The 18,696-nt window shown below is 38.9% G+C and overlaps 1 protein-coding gene across 1 annotated transcript in view; it reads left to right on the top strand.

Annotated features, from left to right (window-relative positions):
- The window catches only part of lamc1 (laminin, gamma 1), a 246,894-nt gene that overhangs the window by 164,676 nt on the left and 63,522 nt on the right, over positions 1 to 18,696 (top strand). Inside the window, exons 4-8 of the mRNA XM_059984482.1 lie at positions 713 to 879; positions 6,431 to 6,619; positions 8,781 to 8,898; positions 10,737 to 10,835; positions 15,534 to 15,670. Of these exons, the coding sequence (XP_059840465.1) occupies positions 713 to 879; positions 6,431 to 6,619; positions 8,781 to 8,898; positions 10,737 to 10,835; positions 15,534 to 15,670 (710 nt within the window). The remainder of the gene's footprint in view (positions 1 to 712; positions 880 to 6,430; positions 6,620 to 8,780; positions 8,899 to 10,736; positions 10,836 to 15,533; positions 15,671 to 18,696) is intronic.

The raw sequence follows: 18,696 nt of genomic DNA, 5'->3' as shown, positions 1-18,696 counted from the left end.
ATTTTAATCTTGCAGAAGTTGATTGGGTGGGATTGTTTGCAGGTAAAGAGATGACTGGCAAGTGTGAGGCTTTTGAAAGAGTAATGTCAAGAGTCTAGGAGTGGCACCTTCCTGCTGGGATGAAGGGCAAGACTGGTGAGTTTAGGGAACCCTGCTTGATGAGAGATATTAAGGCTCTGGTCAGGAAAAACAGGTTTAGACAATTGGGAACAAGTGAATCCCTCTGGCAACAAAATGTATCAGAGAACATAAGCGAGGGCAAAAGATGGACTTGGTTGACAGGGTGAAGAAAAACCACAAGAGATTCTAAAGAGGGAGGCTGAGAAGAGAATAGGTCCTGCTGAAGATCAGCATGACCTTCTATGTGCGGAGCCATAGGAGATGGGTGAGATGTTACTCAGTGACACCATGGCTCTAAAAGAGCATGTTGGCTATATTGGACGTGCTCACATACCAAGGTCAGTTACCAACTTGATGTGACAGTTGCTTATCAACAACAGTTTAAGGCCATTCTAACCACAAGGGAGGAATATAATGGATGTGTTGAAAATCATGAAATAATCACAGTCATAAATTTAAAATGTGTTTCTTTTAATAACCATCATTTCTCCAGAGCAACTTTTGATGATTTAAAAAAATCTAAGATTTACCCTTCTGTCTAGTTTTGATCATGTTCTTAGAATGTTTTTCTTTACTCATTTCTCTTTCTCAGGTGTAAGTGTAATGGTCATGCCAGTGAATGTATAAAGAATGAATTCAGTAAGATTGTCTGCAACTGCAAACACAATACAATGGGAACGGACTGTGAAACTTGCCAGCCATTTTATAATGACCGACCTTGGCGGAGAGCCACTGCAGAAAACGCTAATGAGTGTCTACGTAAGTACAATAACCTTGAGTAGTTTGTAAAATTTCAGAGTACTTTTAGCAGGATATATATGAACTTGTTCTGTCCCTTTATTGTTGATCAATAGAAATTGCTTCCTGAAATCATTTCACAGATTCCAGGTGAATATGCCACTATATTCATAATAAACTGAACTGAAGGTGAGACCAATCATATTGTAAAACACATCCAACAGATAAAATAGAACCAAAGTCAAAATTACACTGGGAAATATCAAGGCTGGTCTTCTGACTGACAGTAATAGATATATTAGTTAATGTATCTAAGGTAAAGACCAACCCTCCAGCCATTACTCGGCATTTCAAAACAGGAGTTTCTGTGCTATGACACTGCACTGGTTTGAAATTCTAATTCTCCATTTTACTCCTTTTTGCAAATCCGATATCCTCTTCATCTACCCATGCACGTCTTGTTCCACTAATCCTTTAAATTTTGTTTTTATTTATGTTTATAAGAGTCTTTATCTCTGGCATGGACTGCAATTATAGACAGCTCCTTCTCAACTGAGCCATTTCAGCACATAGCAGAAAGTCAGCTACATTCATGATTCTGCTTTAGAGACAGGCTGAGGACAGGTGGCCTGATGAACTATGGGGCGCATAGTCATGGACTTCACAGAGGTGTATATTCTTCTGGATTGGGAAGATAGATTATTTACACTGATGATCCAAATGGAATTATGGTATCTGCCCAACAGATTTTCTGGATGAATGAATATTATTCATATTGCTCAACACACTTCAATTTCACTTCTTTTCTACATGTTATTTAGTAATATAATACATATTCAAGTGCACCCATGAAGTTTAAAGGGAGTGTAGGAATGGGCTTTGACCAATTTGAAAGGAGAGTGGATAAACTGAATTCTAGAAAGTTTCAGCTTTTCCTGCTCTCTGGATCCTGGCTCTGGCCATAAATCCACCTGAGCTCAAGACATCTGGTTTTCCTGTCTACAACTGCCCATTCTGTCCACAGTCAGTTGGTAGCTCCATGGATAATGAGGGCTTAATGTATTAATGAGTGTCCAGATGGTAAATCATTGGGATTTCTAAACACTTGGATGCCAGATTTTTGGAGTTCTACATATGAAGTTGCATCTTGATCAGAAGAATGAGAAAAAGACAATATAGAGGGTACTTGTATGAAGGATACAATAGCTGTTCAGGGTTGGGGGAGAGGGGAATGTGCAGTTTGTTGAATGTGGTAGAAAAGGCTGAGAAAGTGATTAGAGGTGTATGGGATCCTGGGTTTTGTAAAAAGTAGCATAGAGTACTATGAAAATCCTTTAGGTAACACTGATTTGCCATAATTGGAGTATTGTGTCCATTTCTAGACATATTAGGATAGTTAAGGGGCTGCAAAGGATGTGTTTAGAGTGAGGGACTTGTGTCATTAGACTGGAGAAGCTGCTGTTACTCTCTTGGAACAGAAGGGCATTTAAAATCTTGAAGGATTTGAACTGAGTTGATAGTGTGAAACTGAACCCATTAATGAAATTGTTAAGAACTAGGACAGATAGATTGACTGTGGATGGCAAAAGAAACAGACATAACAAATCACCTGCTCTGTTGATCTAATACAGACTTTTATCCTCTTCCTGGGTGGCATTTTGAGAGATGCTGTTGAGCAACTTGTGGAGATTATGTAAGTGGTTGTTATTGGGCATTTATGTGTACCAATATTATTTGCCATTTGTTAATCTAGATTTGCATGTTGACCATGTTTTATGATTAAGGGAACCCATCTGTTTCTGAGGAAATGTAGGTGTACCTAAATCCTCTAATTAACAGGTGTCCCTACTTCCAGCTCCCAGTTGCCCAGTTTTGTCCCCTGTCCCTCCTGCTTCCCCTCCCCCCCGCACCGTTGACCCAGGCATTTCACCCACTAGTCCTCTCCCCCCCAAAATAAGTTCTAGATCCATCTGCCATTCATCTCTCACTGGTAACCTTTGTATTCCTGTTTATCATCCTCCTAGCTACTTACACATCACCCTCCCCTCTCCGCTACTGGCTCCATCTGCCTTTGTTTTTGTCTGCTTTCATTCACCTGCTTTTTCTATTATCCTTTACCCCTCCTGGGCCCTCTGGCTCCTGTCTCACCAATCCCACTCTCCTCTTTCAGCTGTCTGCCTTCACCTCTACAAAGTCGAGCCTAATGCAGGGCTTCGATCCAAGAGATTCCTTCCCCACCCCCACCCCACTCCTCAGATGCTGTTTGACCTTCTGAGTTGCTTCAGCAGATTGGTTGTTACTCCAGAAATGTAATGTTCATCTGGACCGAAGCTACAGCCTTCAGCTTTGTGTCTTTTACAAAACATAAACTGAATACCAGTGAGAAAATTTCATGTTGCAGGGTTGCTGGCAACACATTGAGTCACTGCTGATAATTGCAAATTGGATATGTTCTGCGTTTTGAGCTAGGAACATAACATGAACCATTTTCTGTTTTGTCTGATAAGTGCTGAGTTGTATTTGTACTTGGGACAGCTTACCTGGATGCACAACCAGTATTGAAGCTGAAATTTTCAACACAACAGACACTCATTGCTGTCCTCAATTGTTTGCTTAGTTCTTTTGACTAATAGAGTGTAGTACTTGGATGTCTAGCTTAGTAGTCACTGAAGATGAACACAATCACGGAATTACTGCCTCCCATTCATAGTTCATCCACCGCATTTTGCACCTGAAATTGGCTGAACTGCAGAGCTCTGAACCAATTTTTTAATGGTGGGATCCCTTCTCACTGTGTTGTATGGTGCCTTTTCTGTTTAGGACAGTGCTTTAAAAGTCTTTTCATTTCAGCTTTGCCAGAATAATACCTGATTATTAGTTACACATAGAATGGCCACTGAGGTGCTCAGTGATACTCTTCATTGAGCAAGGGTTGTAATTCTGGGTTGGTGTTTGCAGGGTCAAGAATGTACAAGGTTATGAGGTTAAAGGTGTACTGGCAGTCCCTTAATTTTGCATACTCATTTGTGACCTGCTAGATTTGTTACTCAACATGGTGTCAGTGCTTTGAAGATTGCACCCATTATAGGAACATAAAATACAGAACTGTACATTCCTGGGCAGGCCATTCATGTCACCATTTTGTCCCAGCCTTGATGCCACTGTAGACTAAATGTCCTGCTCCTGTGTATCATCCATATGCTTCCATTTCAGTCATATTCGTGGGTTAATCTAAAAGCCTCTTAAACTCCACCAAATTGCCTGATTCCATTCCTATCCTTGGTACCAATTCTAGGCACCTACCACTCACTCTCTGTTTTAAAAAAACATAAGCTTACCCCTTATGTTGCCTTTAACATTCCCCCCCCCCAATAATCTTAAAAGATTGTCCGCTGATATTTGATATATGTAGACTGGGGAAAAATTATGACTGACTACCTTATCTATGCCTTTCATAATTTAAAAACATCTCTGTCATGTCTGTTCTTAATGCTGACACCCAAGGGAGAACAACTCAAGTTTGTCCAAACTGTCCTTTAGCTCATACTCTTTAGTCCAGGCAGCACCCCTGTGATCCTGTTTGCACCCTTTCCATGGTCTCCACATCCTTCCTTTAATGGAGCCAGCAGAACTGCATACAATACTCCGAGTGTGGTCTGACTATAGTTTTATGAAGCTGCAGCATAACTTCCTTATTTTTATACGCAGTACTCTTACTAATGAAGGCAAGCATGTGGTATGCTACCTTTGGTACCTTATCAACTTGTATAGACACTTTCAGTGAACTCTGGACTTGGACCCCAATAGCCCTCTGTAACCCAGTGCTCTTCAGGGGTTTACCTTTGACTGTGTACTTTATCCTTTCATTTGACCTCCAAAAGTACAACATCTCACCCTTGCCCGGAGTAATTTCCACCTACCACTTCTCTGCACATATCTGTATCTGGTCTATATCATGCTGTATTTTTCAGTTTTTACACTGTCCACTACTCTGTCAGTCTGGGTGTTGACTGCAGATTTGCTAATCTGCCCATCTACATTTTCATCCAAGTAATTGATATACATCAAACAATAGGGATCATTGCTAGCAGAACACCACTGGTTACCGAGCTCCAGCCAGAATAACAGGCATGCATCCTTGCTCTCTTCTATGGTCAAGATTCAAATGAAAACTTGCACTTCACCCTAGAACCCATGCATCTTAATCTTCTGAATTGACCTACCATAAGGTACCTTATCAAATGCCTTATGTGTCCATGAACATAATGTCCACTGCCTTACCCTCATCAACTCCTTAAGGACATGCAATGTTGTATCTATCAGTACTGCAGTATCTTCTTCTTTGTGCTGGATAGCTGTTTGTTTGATTAGTGTCAAGATCAACCATTGTCAAGAAAAATTTTCCCTTGGTTTTCTTACTGCCTCCTGCAGTCCTTCTTCAGCAATCATATCCTTCAGGAAATGTCCATCTCAATTATTTTTAATGTTCCCTCTCAGAGTACATTATGTTCTGGGTAGCCCCATTATGACTTGCAAGTGACACTTGTTAGAAATCTCTCTTAACTTATCATTGGTTGCTGTCAACTTACAGTAGGTTTGGCTTGACATTAAGCTTGAATCTGTTCACTTACTTTTGATGTTCTGTCCCTGTGCATCTAGTTGTCCCCAATTCATGGAAGCTGCAAACTTCTGTTCAGATTACCTTATTAAAATCATGCCTGGTGTTTATTTGTCAAAATGCATAATTAGGAATTATTGTGGAGGTTTGCTGGGCATGAGTCTGTTAAGTTTCTTGTAATTAACTTTTTTAAAAATTTAAGTAAATAAAGTTGGAAGATCTGGCATCCTCATTGCTTTGCTGGACTGGCATATTTTCTACCCTATTGGAATTAATCCTATTACTATCCCAGGTGCAGCATTATTAGATATTTTGTTTCTAAGTAGTATAATAAATCTACCTATGGACCTGATTTAAAATTAAATGGAGTGTAGAAACAGGACTCAAGTGAATTTGAGGGAACTGTGGAAAATGGGGAGCTTATATGAGTTTGAAGGGAGCATGGGAAACAATTAAATAGTAGATTATTGGAGTTTCATTGTGTAACATTTTAGATGAATATTTAAAATGAATGCTACAAGGTGGTGCTGGAAGTGAAGAAAGGGCAGATCAGAAGATCTCATCTTGTGTATACTCAGTGGTAGAATCAAGAGAATTTATGGCTCTTTGAGGAGCCATTCAACATATCAGTCATATGCATTTAAGCCAAAAGAGTGTTATTGAGACCATTTATCCAACTGAGCTGGTAACCATAAGGTGATTTAAATATTGCTTTGTTTGGAAGGTTTGAAAAGAAAAACAATTATTCCTTAATGCCTCAAAATACTTTGCTGCCAATAAAACTAATTTTAAATCACTATCACTAAGACCTGAGAGAAAATGTGGTTAGCCATATTCCACAATGTGATGGTTACTTAATAGATTTCAAAATGTTGATAAAGGTAAGCATTTGCCAATGTTTTATAGTAGTAGATTCTGCTGATTAAGTTGTATTATAATTTCTGCTCTTTGCAGCTTGTAATTGTCATGGCAAATCTGCGGAATGCTACTTTGATGCTGAGCTTTACCGAGCCACAGGACATGGTGGTCGCTGCCGCAACTGTATTGGCAACACAGACGGTCCTAATTGTGAGAGGTGCAGAGACGATTTCTACCGCCAGGGTCCAGAAGCTCCATGTTTACCTTGCAATTGCAACCCTGTCGGCAAGTATAAAGCTGTTCCATTTTTTTACAAAAGTATACATTTTGGTCAACTTTGCAAAATTTTGCTGCTCTTATAATGCACTTCTGATTATTTAGAACTTTTGATTACAATTAATTGTTTCATTGAGCAAGAAAAATAAATGAACAAATTGATGTAGATATAATTATTCCTTTGAAATTGTTAGGATGATTTAGGTTCACTGGTGTTTACATGCACCTCTGTATTAATAATTTTCTTAGACAATATATTATTAAACTTGTGTAACTTGGTATGGATACTGCAATTTCCTGTTTGCCACAACTCTCAAACTTGTGCTAAGTCCCTTGCATAAATGTAATTTCAATCACTTTGGCTTTAACCAAGCATTCAAAAGATGCTTTTGGCTTTAAGTTCTCTTACATAACACCAATGTCACTGTCCCACCACTCACCTCTTGAGCAACAGTCAATTTGCTGGAGGAACTCAGGGGGCTGAGCAGCAGCTGTGGGGCTGGGGTGGGGGTGGAGGGGAGGGAAGGAGTGGATTCAGTCAGATTTATTATCACTGACCTGCATGATGTGAAATTTGTTATTTTGGTGCAGCAGTACAGTGCAAAGATACAAAATCACTATATATTAAGTACATTAATAAATCGTGCAAGAATAAAAGGAATGATGAGGTAGTATTCAGGAATTTGATGGTCGAGGGGAAGAAACTATTTCTGTATTTTTGAGTGTGGGTCATTAGGCTCCTGAACCACCTCGATGCTAGGAACAAGAAGAGGGCATGGCCTGGATGGTGAATGTTCTTAGCAATGGGTGCTGCCTTCTTGAGGCTCACCTTCTGGATATGTTCTTAATGGTGTAAGGAGTTGTGCTCATGATGGAGCAGGTTAAGTCTACAAATCTTTGCAGCCTGTTGTGATCCTGTGCATTGGAGCCTCCACGCCAAGCTGAGACAAAACCAATCATTTTGGATCGGAACTCTGAAATCCAAATGCAGGCCTTCAACTTGAAACACTTGACAGTTTCTCCCCCCCTGCCACCGCCCCCCCCCCCACCCCGGGATGGTGCTTGCCCCGTTGAGTTTCTCTAGCTGAATGGTGCTGTGGATCTGCAGTCTCTTGTGTCTCCATAGGTTACAATACTCTGCAGTGATTGAGATTGCCTGTGAAAAGGCCTAATCTTTGTAGATTGTTGGCACCTCATCCAGTTTGGACTGTGCATGATAAAATTTTGCTGCCTGGGGGAAAAGCATAACTGATTGCCACTATAAACCCTCCCCCCATCTGATAGTCCTTCTGTGCACTACTGCACTTCTGACCTGTTATTCTCAACAAACCCAAGTACATACCTTCATTGTAATGCAAATCACTCAGTTTATCCAGAGTAAATTGTAGTTGTGCAAGTGATGATGAAGTGGACATAGAAGTTGGGGTAATTTGTTTTGCTCTTCAACCCTTACCACCACGCTGTGAGAAGATGATTGGCTGATACCTCAGCTCTACCTTAAACTGTAAATACTCCTGGCTAGCAACTTGTTTTGATTTTGGATCTTAAATTATTAAATTATTTAAATTTTGAGACAGGCCAAAGTCAAACTGCTAGCATTCATTCCTCAGGAATCACCATTATACGTGTGCTCTCACACAGTAATATACTATATTTTTAGTGTTACTATATAATTTATTTTTAACTGTCTCTTAACATTTGTCAGCTTTATTTCAGGTTTATTTCAGTTTTGTGGGTGGCATTTGTTTTCCCCTAGCCATGGCCAAATTTAGTTCAAATGTAGTGGGGGGGGGGGGAGCCCATAGATCTATTTAAATTGTTACTACAGCTGCTCATATTTTTTGTTGCAGTTTTGAGAAAAGTTGATTGACATTTTTGAAAAAAATACTGTCACAAAAATGTTTCTTGACTTTACCTTGTCATCATAATATCCACTCATTTTTTCCATATCTAGATTTAGACTGGTTTGCATCAGCAGCTCTATGTTGTTTTAGAATGCAGTTAATTTTTTTTTGCATCTGGCATTTTCATTTTGTTCACTTTCCTGTCCTTTCAGAAATCAGGAGTTCTGTTTGTTATCCATTTTTTCCCCTCTTTTTCTGTACACCTTGACTGAAAATAGTTCACCTTACATATGGGGAACTAGTATTTGCTTCTGTTTGCTTTCAAGGTTCCATTAGTACCCATTGTGATATCTATGGTCGGTGTAGCTGTAAACCAGGAGTGATGGGAGATAAATGTGATCACTGCCAGCCTGGCTACCACTCACTAACTGAAGCAGGATGCAGGTAATGGGTGTTAGTTTACCTTTATTTGCTGATGGGAAAGTGACTCATTTAAATAATTTATAATGACAAATATTTATTATTGTCATAGGCAAATAGTTTCACGCTAATATTAAAACATGTACTACATTTGAGAATTGTTCCCCTCTTCCGGCAATCCTCCATCAAGTTTTAATGGAGCCATGGAGTTGTACAGAACAGAAATGGAGCTTTTGACCCTTGCGTTTATGCCAAACTTGATGCTTATCTGCAATCATCCCATTTCTCTGCAGTAGATTTGTTTCCTTCTCTGCTTACATGGCTCTTAAATACACTGATTAAATTTGATTCCATACCTCTGCTATCAACAAGTTCCAGATATTAACTATTCTCGATGCTTTTAAAAGAAACTTTCCCCTCAGACCCACTTTAAAGCTCTTTCCTTTTACTTTAAATCTATGCCACTCTGATTTTGGAACCTCAATCATGCATGGAAAAAAAGATTCTGACTCTACCTATGCCCCTCATAGCTTTATATATAGTATCTCTCAGTCACCTTCACTCCAGAGAGGAACATCCAGCTCCAAATCTCTGCCTATAACTGAAGTTGTCCCATGTAGGTAACATCCTAATCTGCACTCTGCAGTACAACCACATCCTTCCTTTTGTGTAGTGATCAGAACTGCACACAGTATTTCAAGTGTGGTCTAACCACTACTTTGTCATCCTAACTTGTATGTTCCATGCCTTGACCAATGAAGGATGCATGCCATATGCTATGTTCACCATCCTATCTATGCTGTTGCCACTTTTCCAATTGTAAATTCTGTCCCTAGGATTCTCTTCAATAAATTCCCTACCACTGATGTTGGGCACACTGGATCTATAGTTACCCTTCTGCCCTTTTTAAATAAAAGAACTATTTTAGTCATCCGCAACTCTTCTGGCACTTCACCTGTGGCTCAACAAAGATGGTAAAATCTCTGTCAGGGTCCCAACTAACTCCGCCCTTGCTTCCAAAAGCAACCTGAGCCTGATCTCATTGAGCCCTAGAGAACTTCAGCTCTTATGTGTTGCATACCATCCAATATCTTTTCCTCCTTAGTGCTGATTTTCCATAATCTCCAGTGTCGCATTTGAAAGTTGTATATCACACAACATTTGAAACTTGTGCTTCCTGAAATTTTCAGTCCTGCTATTTGCACACTATGTTTCTGTACTTGTAAAAATATCATAATTCCACTTACTTATGTGTGAGACTGTTTACATTAAAGTAAGTGCATTGAACCTGTCAGCTTTCCCATGCTCCCCAACTTGCTTCTGTCTACCCTGCTCCTGCACCTATCTTCTATTGGCCACAAAGCCATCAATTCTTGTCATCCAGATCATTAACATATAATGTGACCCGACACCGACCCCTGCGGAACACCATTATTCAGAAGGCCTTTGCCAAGGCAGTGTACACAAGGTTTAGCAATCTCGTGTGCAGTACTTGGCAAAGGCCTTCAGAAAATCAAGTAAACAACATCCACTGACTCTCCTTTACAACTTGGTACGCAAGCTCTGTAAGTCCCCTCTGAGAAGAGGACTTAAAAGTTACCCCAATTCTAACATCCCCATGGTTGTATTGCTCCTGAGCTTTGAGGTAGACTCTGTGTTCATGAGAATCTGAATTTTATAACAGAACCCTGCTCTTTATTATGTAATGCATAGTTTGCATGTTTAACTGGCACCTTGTTTTATTTCCCCGTTGATTCAATCATTATTAGTCTACAATTTGTTTTTGCACACAAGGTTTTAATAATGTACATCTGGTCATCTTAAGTACCTTATATTTATAATGTTCTTTCTTTTTCTGATAGAGCATGTGCCTGTAATCCTTCTGGTAGTATAGCAGAATGTAGTGTCGATACAGGACGCTGTGTGTGTAAAAATAATGTAGAGGGTTTCAACTGCGAGAGGTAAGTGTTTTATAAGGTGTATGTTTTAGAAATTATTATTATAACTGAAGGATATCACTTGGCCTATTACATCCATGTTAACTCCCAACAGAGCAATTCAATTAGTCCCATTTCATTCTGCACCACTTGCCATTTATTTTCCCTAATTCTGCAATTTATGACCTTGCATTCACATCAAATTCCCTTTAATTCTTTTACTTCTTTGCCACATCAAGATGTGATTTATTGGTGTCAATTAACCTATCAGCAATATTTCTAACAATTCTATTTCTATAAATTCCTTTTTAAGTGATAATGTTATTAAGTAAAGAATTTGTTGCACACCTGTATTACACACATCTTCTCATTCAGGTTCATCTGACTCTTAATATTTCTATTCTTTTATACTTTATGCTCACCTGGCTTCCCCATTGATAGAGCTGTAGTGGTTTTGAAGAAAGGTCACTTTCTTCAAATTTGAAGAAAGTAACATGCTCTTCCAATTTGACCTCGTGATCTTATCTGAATTTAATTGGTCTACCACTGGCGGCTGTGGTTTCTATTATCATGCTGTTAAGCACTGGAATGCAGCTGTGAAAGGCAAGTACTTTTTTTCTCCTTGCTATCATTAACCATTGGCACGATCCTCATCATCTCTGCCTATCTTTCCTTAAGTCAATCCTTTAGAAGCTTATACTTGGACCATAATCTGGTTCTACATGACTAAGTGTCACATTTTTATTTGATAGCATTTCGTGCAATGTCTTAGGAATATTTGTTATATTAATGGATGTGTATAAAATTAAATTGTTTTTGTTGTTATGCTTCAACCAGTTCACTGCTGGTGATTTGCACATTCTTTCTAATTTCCATATTAAAAATGTTTCAGATTAATTTCTACCTTAGTTTAATTATTATTGCTTTATCATTCCTTTGATCTTAGGCAAATCTCTACATTTTCACTCTATTTTTCCCCTCCTTCATCCTCATGATGATATCTTTATGACTTAAGTGAAGAAATATTATGTTTCTTCTGATCAGGAAGGGAGGTGGTATATTTATCTAGTTTTGGGGAGCCTATTTGCTGTCAAGCAAAGCAAGAGGCATTGAGATTGACATTGGTGTGACTAAAATAATTAATAGTGATCAAGGTTTAGATGAGATAGTTCCTTCTTTTTCAAATTAATGATTTAGTTGAAGTTAAGCAGATATCAGAGTTTGTTAGGTACAATTATAACTGCTGACCCTAAATAGGGGAGTAAGTGGTTCAGCCAAGATCTAGATACAACTCTACAGGACAAAAGGATAGAGCAACCCAAGGCAGAACTTTCCTGAGAACAAAGAAGGACAAGAAGATATGCAGAGAAAAGGAAACATGGCATATGCCCAGGATGATAATTGGGCTGAAGCTGGAAAGATCATAATACAAAATGATAAAGAGAAAATGAGCCCATGTATGTAGGTGAAAATTGGCTGGCAGATCATAACAGTGAATCCACTTACTGTCTCACGGTTTCAGATTTATGGATCTTTAGGGTCTCTTCTCGGGAAGACATGACTTGTACCTAAGTGGTATGTTACCATCTGAACTCGAGAGGTCCAATATCCTGGCGGGCAGGTTTACTCGAACTGATTGGAAGGGTTTAAACTGGTTTTGAAGGAGGAAGGGAACCAGAGTGGTGGGGGTAGTTGGTGTAAAGGTAGGAGCAGCCTGTAGAGAGACTGTGAAGAGGGATAGGCAGTGCATTCAGTTGGATGGTTGAAATGTGTTTATTTTAGTGCTGGAGGCATCAGGAACAAGAACAATGAATTTAGAGCATGGGTTACTACATTGAGCTTTGACATTGTGGCCATTACAGAGACTTGTTGCCAGAAGAGCAGAAATAGCTGCTGGATGTTCCAGGGTTCAGATGTTTCAGGACAAGCAGGGAGATAAAAGAGGTGGAGAGTGGCATTGGTATTTGGAGATAGTATCACAGCAGAGAAAGGAAAGACAAAGTAGAGGGATTGTTTACTAAGTCAGTGTGATGGAAGTAATAAACAGGAAGGAAGCAATGACTCTATTGGAAGCATTCTATAGACACCCCCTTTAATTTCAAAAGAGACACTAGAGGCAGATTTAGAAAAATACAAAAATAACAGGGTTGTCGTCATGGGTGATTTCAACTTCCCTAATACTGATTACCATCTCCTCAGTGCAAAAAAGATGGGGCTGAGTTTGTCAAGGGTAGCCAGGGAGGATTCCTGGCTATGTATGTAGACAGGCCAGCAAGAGGAGAGACTGATCTGGTTCTAGGCCATGGTTAGGTGACAGAACTCTCGGTGAGTGAGCATTTTGGAGACAGTGACCACAACTTCCTGGCCTTTACCCTAGCCTAGGACAGAATAGAGGCAGGTGGTATGAGAAATTATTTAATTGAGGGTGGGCGAATTAGAATGCTATTAGGATGGAACTTGAAAGCCTAAAGTGAAAAGCAAATTGTGTGTAGGTAAATTAATTATGTTCTTTTGAAAACAAGAGATGGTTGTGGGCAATGAAGTTTATATTGTGTACGTGAGCTTTCAAAAGTTGCTTGAAAAAGATTGGATGTATTCATGATTGAAGTAATTTAATACCAAATGTAAAGTAATAGATATTGTCAGGAAGCAAAAACAGGCAATACAATATATAGGAACAAAACTACAAGATAATAGGAACAGGGACAGTTGAGGGCAGTGCAGGGGGAGGAAGTTCACATTAGTACTTGAATATTCTGGACAAGTTGGACTAAGTGTTAATTTGGCATATGATGTTCTGAGCTTTAAGAAGAGGCATAGAGAACCAATGCAGGCACGTTAAATTGACCCTTGATTAAAAACAGGCAATTTAGCTGTAACTGGTAAGTAGGTTTGGATTCAGGGTTAGACGTAAAGACATGGGATTACTGAAGTGATTCAGTGTTACAGCTCTAGGGTTTATGGATTTGCATAGATAGATTGGAGTAGATAGACTGGATTTGTTCAGATATAAGTGCTTCTGAGATTGAATTCAAATATTGGTGGTGTTCAAGGTCACAGCATGAGGACAAAATGTAGAAATGCTTCATTGTTCTTCGTGCCTCCACCAAAAGGCCCCAGATATACAGAGATTGGCAAAAAATGCAGAGGTGAGATAAGGAACAGGTTTTTTTTTGTACAGCACTGATTAATCTGGAATGCACTGTCTGAACAGCAGTTGAAGCAGTTTCAGTTGTGGTTTTCATATCGAAGTTAAGTCAGTGAAATTTTAAAAATATTTCAAAGCTACAGGGCATGAGTTGGAATGGGAAACTAATTAATTTATTCTTACAAAAGGTTAACGAGCTAAATTGCCACCTTCTGTGCTATCATAATACTGTAATTCTAACACAATGAAGCTTCCTTTGCCTACAGCACTGGAAGGAACAGTGAAGTGGATGTAATCTTTCAAAGTACTTCTGTTTGAAGAAAAGATTCATCTAACATCAGAAATGTTTTAATATTTATATACCTGAGCCTTTAAAGACTGTCATCTTAAATGATTCCATTTGTATTTTTAAATATAGTTGTTTGAAAGCAATCATTAATGCAAAAGAATTGTTTTAATGATCACTTAATAGACAACTCCAGTCTTCTAGTCTTTCCATGGTTGCTTTTATTTTTAAAAATCCATGAGACAAGGTTCTAGTATAATGCAGAGTTAACAAACATAAAGTGTTACAAGATCAAAATTGTTCTTAAATAAATAACAAGGGAAATAAGCTGAAGAAAAGCAAGTTGTGTTAGCATCAGAAAATTAAAAGATATTGTGATACTACTTCGTCACTTTTGTTGTCCAGCATTTAACCCTCACCCAACATCCCTAACATAGGTCAACGTGGTTCCTACATTCCTGCATTACTGTGGCATTTAAATCTACATGGCCAAAAAGTACTGTGTATTGTTTGATATGTTTTCAAATAGTTTTAACATGATGTTCATACAAAGCAATTACTTGATCATTTCCTTATGTTGCTATGTATGCAAATTTTTCCTTTTCATTTCACCAAGTGTCTTAACTGGAACATAGTCCATTCATTATATCTATGATTGAGAAATTGTCATTTAATCTCACTTGAGGCTAGTTAAATTTAAATCTATTTCCTCTCATTCTGTGGCCATAGTCCAAGCCAAATAGCTTGTATGCATGTGTACCCATATCTTTCAACATTTTAAACATCTGGAACTTGTCTTACTGCATTATCTTTCCTCTTATGAAAACACGTTCAGCTCTGTGTATTTGAAGTTATCAGTTTACTTTAGTTATTCTTCACTGAACACCCCCCTAGAAATTCCGTGTTCCTTTGAGTTTTAGATTAACTTTTTCTTAAATTGAGTAACTTCATTTGAAAGTTCCTCATTCAATATTTGGTGCATGGAAGCTGACGTGTAATTCAAAATAACTATGTCAGTAATTATCCTCTCCCATCTTCATGTTGTAGTCCAACATTTGAATAGCTAGAAAATAATTTTAATTGCCATAATGCTAGGTAGTTTTGTCAAGGAAAAAGCATAGCTTGTATTTAATGTTATTCATGAAGGCGTGGTTTAATTGAAGGTAAAATAACACACAACACAAACTTGGTGGTTTGAATTATAAAAAATTATTTATAAATTGATGAGTGTAATCAGCAATTTATTTATCAATAAGTATGTTCACAAGAATGTTCTCTTTTTCTGTAGATGCAAGCCAGGCTTTTTCAACCTGGACCCCCAGAATGCCCAAGGCTGCACTGCCTGTTTCTGCTTTGGCCATTCATCTGTTTGTAGCAAAGCTGAGGGCTACAGAATAGAGCGGATCACAGCAAGCTTTGATACAGGTGTTACTAAGATTTTTAACATATGCTGTTTAGTAGATGTTGTTTATGAAATTTTGAGATTTGAGGTTGAGTTGTCAAATATAGTGACATCCAGCTCATGCTCCAGTTGAAATGTTGCTTGATAAAAAATGATTACATTCTCCAAACTCTCTTTGCCAAACATCTGACAAACCAACTGTAAATGGAGGTATTCTCAAGTAGATATTGCACTTCATTTTAGTTTGTTTACTAATTTCTTGGTGAACTGCCCAGTGAATATGCAGTGACACTAAGCAGAGTTCCAACATTACAGCATCCCAAATGACTCTGCTGCTCTTATTGTTTCAAACATAGACCCAGCTTTGATCATTTCCTTGTACTTGTCTCTACCTATACCATCCCCCCCCCCTCCCCCCCGTGCCTTCGCATCTCCTCCTTGATCTGATCTTTTCTAAACAATTCCAATTGCTGTCTACACTTTAGGAAGCTTCATTAACTGCCCGTTGACTTTCCATTCTCCATGGTGTGTCTGCAACTATATGTCAACCACATCAATCTTCTGTCTCCTCATAACATACTATGCCCTTTAAAATCATCACTCTATCACTGGATGTTCCCTGAGCTAGATCCTTCAGATGCAGACTTGAATAGATGTAAAGGACAAACAAGTTTTATCTATTTAAGATTAAATCTAGATGAATCACGCAAAGCACCTGCTTGCTTATCGAAGAGTGGCTCACATATCTATCTTAAATCATTTCTGTTCCCTACTGCAACACATTTACTCAAACACAAGATTCTGCACATGCTAGAAATCTAGCACAATGCACACAAAATGCTAGAGGAACTCAGCAGGCCATGCAGCAACTGTGGAGGGGAATAAATGGTCGACATTTTGGGCTGAGACCCTTCATCCGGACTCAAGCCACTCTCTCCTGTCTTCTATATCCAATAGAAAATGTTAGAAATTCATGGAAGACTCTGCCATTAAAAATGGCACATTATGGTTTGATGTATTTGCTACGTTCCCTCTCGCCCACTGGGCTAGACTCCTAATGTTCTCTCAGCCCCGCCCCAGAACTTGCAGCCTTTCTGGTTTCTCCTATTTCTAGCTCTAGCTCCCTTGAACTACTCCAGCTAATCTACTGACAGCTCAGCTTCTTTTCCCCATCTCCATGTTACCTGCAGTTGGGACCTGATTTCTCACTCCTGGTGCTGTTCCTGCTTTTCAATTCAAAAGCCATTTTCACTCTCAAATAATCATCCCATCTTGGAACCATGATACTAACCTTGCCTGCCACCATAAAAGTACTGAGGTTTATTCTGGTCAGGTTGCCGATGATGGTATGCATTAAGTCCTATTTTTCTTGTTATTTATTAACTTTTGGGCATCAGTGATAAGGCCAGAATTTGTCAGCCATTTTTAATTGTCCCTGAGAGGGCTTAACTTCCGACTTACTCCCTTCTGGTGAAGATGGGATTTGTTTTGAAAAGGTGACCAAAAGGATTATTGAACTTTACCAAGTGCTGTTGGGGTTGCACTTATCCAGACAAGCAGAAAGCATTCAATAATCCTCCTGATTTATGTTTTGTAGATGGTGGAATATTTATAGGGTGACAGGAAATGAATTACTTTACTTAGGATACCCAGCCTTGGACCAGTTATGGTAGACACACTATTCATGCGCTGGTTGAATTTCTCGTCAATAGAATGTTGATGGTACTATTTGGCAATCAAATTCCGTTGAATGTCAAAGATTAGTTACCATATTCTCTTTTATTGTCAATGTCTGTTAGCCTGGAACATTTGTGATGCAAACAAAGTTTGTCTCTTAGGAGCTCACAGACAAATTTAGGCCTTGCTTCATACAGACATTGGCTGCTGTTTTGCTGAGGAGTTATGAATAGCATGAATATTGTACAATGATCAGTAGATATTCCTCTTTCAGACCTCATGGCAGAAAGTTATTGATCAGGTTTACTAGAGCTTTTTACTAGAGCTTTTTTTTATACTAGTTTTGGTCAAACTCTACATTGACGTATAAAGTGGCCACACTATTTTGCCTCAGGACAGGTTTGCTGAAAGGCTTTGATCCAAAGCTGAGTAATTCAGATGAAACCTACAGAGGTTAATGATGAGTACAAGTTGCTTAATGTCACCTCCATCACTTTGTAGGTGATTGAGATTAGATTGACTGATCCGCCAGTTTGGTTTTGTCTCTTTTTTTTTGCTAGCACTGCACAATCTTCACATTAATGGGTGGATCCTAGTTTTGTAACTGTTGTGAATTACATTGTTTGAGATACAGAATGTCCTAGGGCAGTGGTCCCCAACCACCAGGCCGCGGAGCAGTACCAGGCCATGACCCGGTGGTTGGAGACCACTGTCCCAGAGCACATTTTCAGCACTATACTTGGGATATTGTCTGCTGCCATAGTCTTTGCTGTACTCTCCACTGTTTCTTGAAGTCATATGATGTAAATTGAATTAGTTAAGTCTTGCTTCTCAGATCTTTGGTAACTAAAATTTATCAATCCACTTGGCACTTCTGACCATGATTGAAAAGGGTCCTAGAGTTACCATTTCTTAATGCAGCAGTGTAGAGCTTGGAGAGTTTTGTTGCTTCTAGTATTGTAACTGGGACAGAGGTCATTCTCAACCCATCTACAACTGCTGGCATGGTTGAGCACAACATTCTCATCTACTGGTCTTGTACCATTTTTTACAAGGTGGGACTACAATCCCCTGGTTCCAGTCTTTTCTGTCTAATCATAACCAGAGAATCAGTAACTAATAATGAGTTTTCTTCCCTTTTGTTGTTTCCACTGGTATTCCTAAAGCTCCTGTCCTTGGCTTCAACTGTTTCTCACTTTTAATGTCCTTAATCAATATACTGTAAACATGCTGTCATATCTCCACAAGTAAGCAGATAGTACAAAGTTCTTTACCTGAACTCTCAATTGACAACCAGCTTGTTTGACATACAGTAACAAGTGAGAAGCAGTCTTCTCCAACCAAACATTTGGAAGCCTCTTGCCTTTGTCTG

This window comes from Hypanus sabinus, chromosome 11 (genome assembly GCF_030144855.1).
Source record: "Hypanus sabinus isolate sHypSab1 chromosome 11, sHypSab1.hap1, whole genome shotgun sequence".
Lineage (NCBI taxonomy): Eukaryota > Metazoa > Chordata > Chondrichthyes > Myliobatiformes > Dasyatidae > Hypanus > Hypanus sabinus.
This window is presented reverse-complemented; position numbering and strand designations above follow the sequence as displayed.